This window comes from Temnothorax curvispinosus, unplaced genomic scaffold (genome assembly GCF_003070985.1).
Source record: "Temnothorax curvispinosus isolate PA1 unplaced genomic scaffold, ASM307098v1 QBEX01009886.1, whole genome shotgun sequence".
NCBI classification, from domain to species: domain Eukaryota; kingdom Metazoa; phylum Arthropoda; class Insecta; order Hymenoptera; family Formicidae; genus Temnothorax; species Temnothorax curvispinosus.
The window spans coordinates 2,999-12,867 of NW_020219666.1; the positions used below are offsets into that span (position 1 = coordinate 2,999).

At 51.7% G+C, this 9,869-nt stretch overlaps 1 protein-coding gene across 1 annotated transcript; it reads left to right on the plus strand.

The window, feature by feature from the left end:
* Positions 1-4,442: 4,442 nt before the first annotated feature.
* LOC112459529 lies at positions 4,443-8,488 on the plus strand. The gene is made up of 4 exons (XM_025023700.1): positions 4,443-5,461; positions 5,573-7,781; positions 7,826-8,085; positions 8,248-8,488. The coding sequence occupies exons 1-4, from the start codon at positions 4,443-4,445 to the stop codon at positions 8,486-8,488; spliced, it is 3,729 nt and encodes a 1,242-aa protein (XP_024879468.1).
* Positions 8,489-9,869: the final 1,381 nt, after the last annotated feature.

The window sequence follows — 9,869 nt, forward strand, 5'->3', positions numbered from 1 at the left end:
TACTACAATATTCGTAATGCGGTGCGATTATTGTTTTATATATCAATACTTTTATATAACTTTTTACAACATTCCTTATTCGTCCTAAAAACCCTATTTTTTTCTACTTTTTTTGCCATGTAACATGCATGCTTTTCGAAAGTAAATGCTTATCTATAATTATGCCTAGATATTTAGTATCTTGCACTTCTGTGACTGTTTCGTTTTCTATTGTTGAGAATCTAACGCTCGAAAAGTGAAAGCGAGCGTTGGGAATATTCGAGAACGCTCGATTTGCTCCGAAACGCATTTATTTGCCTTTTCCCCGTTTTTTTGGTGTTTTCGCTCGCGCCCGGACCACAGGTGTACATCGCGTGATCGCTCGTACTGCGACCAATAATCTGGTTGCTCGACGATTTGAAGCCAATCAGCATTTCTCACGTCTCGAAATTCCTCGCGGAAAAGTTCGGAGCTCCGGCCGCGATCGCTTCGCTTGCTCCGGCCGGGAGCTCAGTGAGCCCTAGCAATTCGTACGCGACACGTGTATTTGTCGATAGCGAAAAACGGAGTCGAATCGTAGCGAAGCGTAAGTGGTGTAATAGCGAGTGCGATCATTCCACGCGAATCTGACATTGTAACTAGCTTTCAATAAAGTGACTCTTGTCTCGTTTTACACGAGCTACTGACTATTTTTTGTGCTCTCCTCGGCGCGGCGCGCGAAAACATCGAGCGGTCCACTAACATTTAATGGTCCTTCGAGCCGGATTGTGATAAATAAAAAACCGGCATAGACAGTTCGACCGCCTCAATAGTGATCGCGTTGTGCTCCGAGACAGACGGACCGTCGCGCCCGCTCGACTCGCTCGCAAACGGAGTTCGCCGTTCAAACCGTCGCACATCGGATGTGATCGGACAGATATTCCCGGTTCATCGGGTACTCCGCAATACGCGTTCTCCACTCCGTGGCTCACTTAGTACATTGAGCGCTCTGCACCCGCTCTCCTAAATATTGGTGCCCTGTGAAATTGTGAAGTGCTTCGGAGGCTCCTGTGCGATCTCCAGCAACCGTATCATCGCGATACGCATCCGCCGCCCGACCGGCGCCCTGTTTTGCGACGTGCTGTACGTCCCTGCTTCCCGCGAGTATCGCCCTGCTGCTCGCCGCGGAAACGCATAAGAGCGTCTTCGCTCTTCTTGTTCGGTCTTCTTAAAGATCGGTGCCCCTTGTGAAGAAAAAGTCCGGTGCTACCCGGCTTCGCTCTGCTCCGAAGGCTCCTGCGTGACCTCCAGCAAACGTATCGTGCTGAGATACGCTCACCGCTGCCCGACGGGCGCCCTGCTTTGCGACGTGCTATACGTCCCTGACTCCCGCGAGTATCGTCCTGCTTCTCGCCGCGGAGTCGTTTAAGAGCGCCTTCGCTCTTCGATCCGATTGACACACAGGTATCAGATCGTTGCCTACAAGATCCAAACATCTCGCTAACGTGTCTCTGGATCTCAAGGACCTACTCACCGGCCAAGGCATTACGATTGCCTCGCTCCAGCGGTCGCTGACCAACTTTAGAAAACTTGCCAAGGCTCAGGTCACCCTCCGTAAGACGAAGGGGAGACTGACGAATCTGGAGGCGCTCTGGGAGAAAGCTCAAGCCCTCCATGTCCAGATTCACCAGACGGCTACAGCGGAGGAGAAGAAGTCGACCCTCTACTTTCAACAAGATGAATTTCTTGCCGCCGAGGAAGCCTACTTCGACGCAGCGGACTACCTCCACGAGGTCATCGGTAAATTAAGTAACGACGCCCGGCCGCGCCGTACAGAGGTAACGAGTCATCTTATCGCGACGCGCACTTCGGCATGTCATTGCATCTGCCTCGTATTTTGCTTCCGACTTTTCGGGTGCTTTCCCGGAATGAGAAATTTTTCGGGAAATTTTTGAGTCCCTCGTCGACAAAAATGAATCCCTCACAAAAACTCAAAAATTACATAACTTGAAGGCGAGCTTCTCCGGCGAGGCTGCCGTGTTAATTAATAATATTCACACATTCTTTGACGCGAACTACGAGGCAGCGTGGCAACTTCTTCTCGACGAGTACGACAACCGTAACGCGATTATTCACGCGAACATCCATTCTTTCGCCGACTTACCGAAAATAAAAACCGAGAATGTTACCGAATTGAAAAAACTTCGCGATAGCGTGTCCGCGGCTCTCGCCGCTTTAACGAATCTCGAGCGTCCTGTCGATACGTGGGACGACCTCCTAGTTTACATTATATCGCAAAAGTTTAGTCCGCGAACGCGCAATGAATGGAATTTGAAGCGAGGCGATACGGATGCATACCCCACGTATAAGGAGATTCATGACTTCATGACTCTACGCATACGCGGTCTCACGGATTATCCGTCGCAATTCGACTCCGCGTCGAATAATACGCACGGAAACAAAGCTCGTACTTTGATTAATAATGTGTCGCAGTAGGAGGGTAACATATATATACTCCGAGCCTTAGGGATCTCGCTTGCGGTTAGCGGAATCGGGGGGGGGGCTTCGCTGCCGCGGGGGAAGCGCCGTAAGCGGTGGGCGAGGGGGTCGAGGGACGGTGTAAAGGGTCACCGGAGGAGGGCTATGCGGGGGGAAGAGATTATTGGGCGAAAGGGGGAGCGCGACGCGAGGGAAACATATGGGGTAAGGTTGGGTGTGGCAAGGCCGCCAACGGGGGCTCGGCGCGGGGCAGCGCCGCCAACGGGGGCTCGTTGCGGGGGACGCGGGCGTTTTTCGAGGGGGCGCTCGGAGCGGCGCTCGCGCCGTTACCGACCGTTTTGGAGAATCGCGCGACAATATTTTTTTGTTTTTTTCTTTGTCGTCGTCGCTCGCGCGCGTTTGGGCGCGTCCGAACTCGTTCGAACTCGTTCGAGGTCGCTCCTCTCGACGTTTCGGGGGGTGGGGGGGAGAACGACGCGTTCGAGGTGGTTCGTTTCGCGGGGGGTCTCGCGCGCCCGTCTTCGTCGTCGTCGTCGTCGTCGTTTTTTTTTTACTCTTGGTCCGAAGGTTGTTTCGATCCGCGTCGCGGACGACGCAATCGCCGCGACCGCGGGGGGTAAGCGCGGTCGCGCGGAGATGGGTATACGAATCTGGGAAAAGGGGGTGGGGGGGAGAACGACGCGTTCAAGGTGGTTTGTTTCGCGGGGGGTCTCGCGCGCCCGTCTTCGTCATCGTCGTCGTTTTTTTTTACTCTTGGTCCGAAGGTCGTTTCGATCCGCGTCGCGACGGGCAGGATGTGGTTTTCCTGCCCATCCCGACGTATCGAGATCGAGAGAGATGACTCGTCTCTTTGTTCGATCGATTCGTACGATTTGCGATAATTTTTTTAACGCGCGTTCGAACTCGATCGCGGTCGCTCTCGTCGTTTCCTCCTTTTGTTTTTTTTTTTTTGGAGGATGCGGCGAGCGGTTGTCGTCATTCCGGGTTTTTTCGGAGGATGCGGCGAGCGGTTGTCGTCATTCCGGGAAAGAGCGCGTCCGGCAGGGGGGTACGTCCTCCGTTGAGATGACAAACGGGGGGGTATAAATTGAACGGGCGCGCGAACGGCGCGGCAAACGGTTTCTTTTCTACGAGGATTCTAGAGCGCGGTCGAGAGTTAATATATTTGTAAAAAAAATACGGTATGGGAACGGACGGACGCTATTGCTCGTTGATGGTGCGTTTGCTTCGCGGCAGAGAAGTCGGATTTCGAAACGTACTCGCTGGCACTGACACGTGGTGTCCCAAGCATTCTAGATTGCTTATCAGTAGAACCGTACACACGTGGGAAACTTTGGACTCATACGTTAAAACATGTTGGTGTATGGTTCGCGGCAGCGTCCGTAACGTTTACGACAAAGGATCGACGCACGAGTTCTGTTTAGAGTGTGGAGGAAATTGTAAAATAGGTTTGTAGATACATATGATTACGCCGAAACATTAATGTGGCGGATTGAAGATGGAGATTTTTTATTTTGATATAGACGTCAGCGGTGCGAATGTAGCGTCGGCGATACGTACTCGCGAATGAACGATCGCCGTTATCCGTCGTCCGAGGAATCGGACGACGAATGGCGCTATCGCGAGCCCATGCCTAAGTTTTCGTCCGATTCGGACGACGAATCGGCGAGAATCGAAGCACCGTTGTCGTTGAGCGCGCGCACGTCGGTGGCGAAAGAGGACGCGCGATGGAATCTGGCTACCCATCATCTGCGAAGGGAAATCGGAGCGCGAACCGATCGCGAGCGAGAGTGGATAGAGACGACGGTGGCGAACTCCGTCAGGGCGAGGGATTATACGCGTCGCCTGCCGCTCGAGTATTATCTCTATTACGAAACGGTGTACGGAGGAGAGAGCAGGATACGTCGGATTCAAACCGCCCGGTCTCGTCGTCTTTTCGACCGAGTGAAATTCAACGTTCCCGAGGGTGAACCTTTCTGGACGCGATGCGGAAAGAGTGCGACGAGTTGCTCGCCGCGGAAGTCCGCAACGCGGACGGGTACCGCGCGTGGAGACGGCGATGCGACGAGTGTCTCCGACTCCTGCGGGAGCAGGAAGGCGGTAGCGGCGGCAGCAACGGCAGAGGTTTCTCGTGGATCGAGATCGACGCGGCGTTCCAACGTCGGGTGCTGACCGACGCCGTGACGAACTCGACGTACATCGAGCCCGCGCGATTTCTCGACAACGCGAAGGGCACTGTGCTCGAAAAGGTGCGGGATAATATGACCGAACACGGGTGTTTGAAGGTCAACGTCATATTCAACGGGGAATTCGTAGCAGACGTTAAGACCGACGTGAAGAGTATCGCTACGCGGAACGAACAGCTTCTCCCGGGGTCCGATCTGAGCGAGTGGTACAATAGACACGTGCGCGACGCAATTCTAACGCGGTTGGAAGAATTTCAGAAACGCGACAGCGAATGGGCGTTGTCGCGAATATTGAACCTAATCATGAACGTGAACAAGTGTAATCCCATGCGCGTGGGATGTTGGATGAAAATACCGCTGGGTATAAGACTTAAACAGGCGGTGATCAACGTGCGATCGGAGAACGACGCGTGTTTTGCGCGCGCGGTGATCGCAGCTCTGTATCCCGCCAAGCACAACGCGGAACGATGCGGCTCGTATCCCGATTACGCGACGGTGCTGAATCTCGACGGGATCGATTTTCCCACAGATCTGAAAAAGATCGGAAAATTCGAACGTCAGAACGACGTATCGATCAACGTGTTTACAACTCGGGAAGGAATTGAAAAGAAAGCTAAGTTCGGCCGGGGCGCCGACGACAACGCGATCGTGCCTTTGCGGTTGACCGACGATAAGAGGAACAGGCACGTAAATCTGCTGTATCTGCGCGATACGCTGCGCGGCGTCAACAGGGGCCATTTCGCCTGGATTAAGAATCTGTCGCGATTGGTGAATTCGCAATTGACCGCGAAACGGTGCGCGAAGCACGTTTGCGATCGGTAGGTAAAAGAAATAAAATAAAATGAAAAAAAACACGAAAAACAAGGAAAAGACGAGGCGTTATTTTTTTTTTACATACGCACAGTAATCGCTCGTATGTTATTTCGCAGATGTCTACACTATTTCTATACGCGCGATAAGTTGGCCGCCCACAGCGTCGACTGCGGCCGAATGAACGACTGCGCCGTCGTTCTCCCGAACGAGTGCGACAAGTGGCTGTCTTTCGACAATCACGACAGAAAGGAGCAACTTCCCTTCGTGGTGTACGCGGATCTGGAGTGTCTTCTCGAACGACGGGAGAGGGAAAACGTCGAAGGGGGGCCGAGAACGGAAAGATACGCTTATCAGCGTCACGTACCGTTTAGCCTGGGCTACTATCTGTGCTGCACCTACGACGATACCGCGTCCGCGTACAGATATCATCGCGGCGAGGATTGCGTTTCGTGGTTCGTGAACAAGCTTCGCGTTTTCGCGCATCGCGTTAAGAATAAATTTTCCATCAATATAGCGATGGTGGAACTTACGGAGGACGAGAAAAGCGAATTTCTGCTCGCGACTCATTGTCACGTGTGCGGAAAACCGTTTCAACCGGAGGACAAGCGTGTGCGGGATCACTGTCACCTAACCGGACGTTACAGAGGTCCGGCGCATTCTCGTTGCAATCTGAATTACAGAAACGTTTACGCGATTCCCGTGTTCTTTCACAATCTGTCGGGTTACGACGCGCACTTCGTCGTCGAGAAAATCGCGAACGATTTCGAGGACGGGGTCGATCTGCTGCCGCTCACGAAGGAAAACTACATATTCTCGAAGACCGTTAAGGAGACGCAGACGGACGGGAAATGGGATCGGTACGTGAAGCTTCGATTCGTGGACTCGTATAAATTTTTAGCGGCGAGTATCGAAACCCTGGCGTCCTATCTGAACAAGGACAAACTGAGAATCACGCGTTCGGCGTACGCGGATTTGAGCGCGGAGGATCTCGATCTGCTCACTCGCGAGGGAGTGTTTCCGTACGAGTACGTCGACGGCGCGGACAAACTGCGGGATACCGAGCTTCCGCCACGCGAGGCCTTTTACAGCTCCCTGACCGACGAGACCGCGAGCGAGACCGACGTGCTTTTTCTGGCGGATATATTTGAAAATTTTCGGGACGCGTGTTCGGCGAGTTACGGGCTCGATCCCGCGCATTACTACACGTTGCCGGGGTACACATGGGACGCCATGCTGAGGTACACCGGCGTGCGTTTCGAGCTGCTCACCGACATCGACATGGTGCTGTTCGTGGAACGCGGAATACGCGGCGGCCCCAGTCAATGTTCGCTCAGGTACGCGCGAGCCAACAACAGGCACGTACCGACGCACGACTCGTCCCAACCCACTACGTATCTCATGTATTACGACGTGAACAATCTGTACGGCTGGGCTATGAGCGAATCGTTGCCCTACGCGAATTTCCAGTGGCTCGACGACCCTGAGAATTTCGACGCGACGACCGTGCCGGCGGACAGCGACGTCGGTTATATTTTGGAGGTGGATCTCAAGTATCCGCGGGACCTGCACGACGCCCACGCGGATCTGCCGTTGTGCCCGACGCGCGACAAACCGCCCGGCAAGCGACAGGAGAAACTGCTCGCCACTCTCTACGACAAATCGCGCTACGTGACGCACTATCGAAACCTGCAGCAATATCTGCGACTAGGTATGCGTCTGACGCGCGTTCGTCGCGTTCTGCGATTTGCCCAGTTGCCGTGGCTTCGCGTTTACATCAAGCTGAACACCGCGCTTAGGACGCGCGCGAGCAACGAGTTCGAACGGAATTTGTACAAACTAATGAACAACGCCGTCTTCGGCAAGACTATGGAGAACGTGCGCGATCACGTGGACGTGCGTCTCGTGACGCGATGGGACGGGAGATACGGCGCGGAGGCGTTGATCGCTAAGCCGTACTTTCACAGCAGGAGCGTCTTCTCGGAGAATCTGGTGGCGATCGAGCTGCGAAGGCTCGAAGTAAAATTCAACAAGTCGATCTACGTGGGTATGTCTATTCTCGAGATATCCAAGACGCGTCTCTACGAGTTTCACTACGACTACATGGTGCCGCTCTATCGCGACCGTTGTCGAATTGCCTACACGGATACGGACAGTCTGATCTATTCGCTGGAGTGCGAAGACGCGTACGAGCGTATGAAACGCGACGTGCACAGGTTCGACACGAGCGATTACGCGGAGAACAACGCGCATGGTATGCCGCGCGTCAACAAGAAGGTGCCCGGTTTGATGAAGGACGAGAACAACGGCGCGATCATGACGGAGTTCGTGGGCCGCAGAGCGAAGATGTACACTTTGTAAGTACCTTGTAGGTACTCGGACGCGACGACACCAAGAGAATAAAGGGCGTCAAGAGAAACGTAGTCGCGAAGAGGATCACGTTCGAGGATTACGTGGCGTGCCTGCGGAACGCGCGCGAGCTGAAGACGCGCCAGTCGTGCATACGCTCGACGCTGCACGAGGTTAACACCGTGTCGGAGCAAAAACTAGCCTTCAGTCCGCACGACGACAAGCGATACGTGACGTCGAACGGCGAGGAGACGCTTCCGTGGGGACATTACAAAATACCGTTGTAAAAAAAGGGGGAAACAATATTGTACGCTTTAAAAATTGATTTATCGTAAAAATCAATAACACGTAAGAAACAAATCGACAAATGTGTAAACCTTTATTGACAATAAAATAAGCGTTGCGCGTTTTAACGAATGTCTAAGTATTTTTTTTTACAACACAGACGTTTTATCTATCCACGAATTGTGCGAACTGTCCATTCCCAGCCACTTCACGAACGCTCGATTGCCGCGCTTGCGCAGGACTTTTTCCACGAGATAGACGTCGGGATTGAAGACGCGCAGCAACTCGTGTTCGTAGAATCATCCGGCTATCGCTTCTCCGCGAACGTCTTTCAACAGATACGTAACGGGATTGGTCCTTTGTACTTTGGCTATGCGAAAGATCTCCAATTGGGAGTGTAGCCTTTTTCGAAGATCGTTTTGAATTTGCACACGCGCACCGAATCGCCGACTCGAAATTTCGCCGGCGCGGCTATCTTCGCGCGACCGTACACCGTGCGCAGCAGTTTTTCGGCGACGGTGGGCGTCACGTCCGCCGGACGCATTCGGATCATTCTGTGTCTGCGACGATTGTAATTCGACAAGAGGCGCGGCAGCGAGTCTATCCATCTGGAGAAGCCTTCACTGGCGCACAGTACAATTGCGCACGTTGCAATTGCACACAGTACTATTGGACGCATAACGTCGTGCACCGTTCGATTAGACACGTTTCAATTGCGCACAGTTCGTTTGGACACATTTTAATGGCGCACAGTTTAATTGGACACCGTTGCTTTTGGACACAACACATATTATTAACTTATTTAAATAAATAAACGTATGTTGCATTGGACACGGTTTTTGCGCACCGTACAATCGCGCACCGTACAATCGCGCACCGTTCAATCGCGCACCGTACAATCGCGCACCGTACAATCGCGCACCGTTCAATCGCGCACTGTTCAATCGCGCACCGTATGTACAATCGCGCACCGTACAATCGCGCACCGTATGTACAATTGCGCACCGTACAATCGCGCACCGTACAATCGCGCACCGTAACAATCGCGCACCGTAACAATCGCGCACCGTACAATCGCGCACCGTACAATCGCGCACCGTACAATTGCGCACCGTACAATCGCGCACCGTTTAATCGCGCACAGTTAGATCAAGCGTATCTTAAATATTCATACGCTATGACTGGATACATCTGAGAAACGGCAATGAAGTGTAAGGCAAAACTGGAGAATAATATAATGTAATTATTAATAATTATATTATATCGTTCCGTATAAGTTTGCCTTGCATACCACCGTTTTGACAGATTTACTAACCTCTCGTAATGTGTCAGCGTAATAATTTATTTTTATTTCAGAAACATGCTCCTTTGAGCTTTATTTCGAATGCAATGTCAGTAAGTATTGTGTATTTTTATATTTCGTAAAAATACAAGAATGCAGTTCAATAACATTCCTAGCAATATTCGAAGAAGTATTAGATTCCTTATTTTCAGTGATGAATCAGATTCTATATTTATGTTATAGATAACATATCACGATGTTTTGTGCAGCATCTTCATCAGTGCTGAGATGGAAGAAGTTTATTTACAATGCAAATTGCTGTTTCCGTGTCCTTCAGGTAAGTTGCTAATTAATAAACTATTCGTACGTATATACTGTAATACGTATACTCATGAGATTTGACATTTCTACTAAAGAGTTTTTCTGTATACGAATTTATAATATATAATACTATTTATTAACATTTTTAAACGCCTATTTCAGGTATAAGAGAACTGAGA

Excerpts from the sequence above, each read along its gene's own strand:
- LOC112459529 (XM_025023700.1), top strand. The coding sequence starts at position 4,443 with ATGCGGAAAGAGTGCGACGAGTTGCTCGCCGCGGAAGTCCGCAACGCG. Across the intron at positions 7,782-7,825 it reads GCGCGATCATGACGGAGTTC|GTACTCGGACGCGACGACAC; the intron begins GTGGGCCGCAGA and ends AGTACCTTGTAG. Across the intron at positions 8,086-8,247 it reads GGACATTACAAAATACCGTT|ACGTTTTATCTATCCACGAA; the intron begins GTAAAAAAAGGG and ends TTTACAACACAG.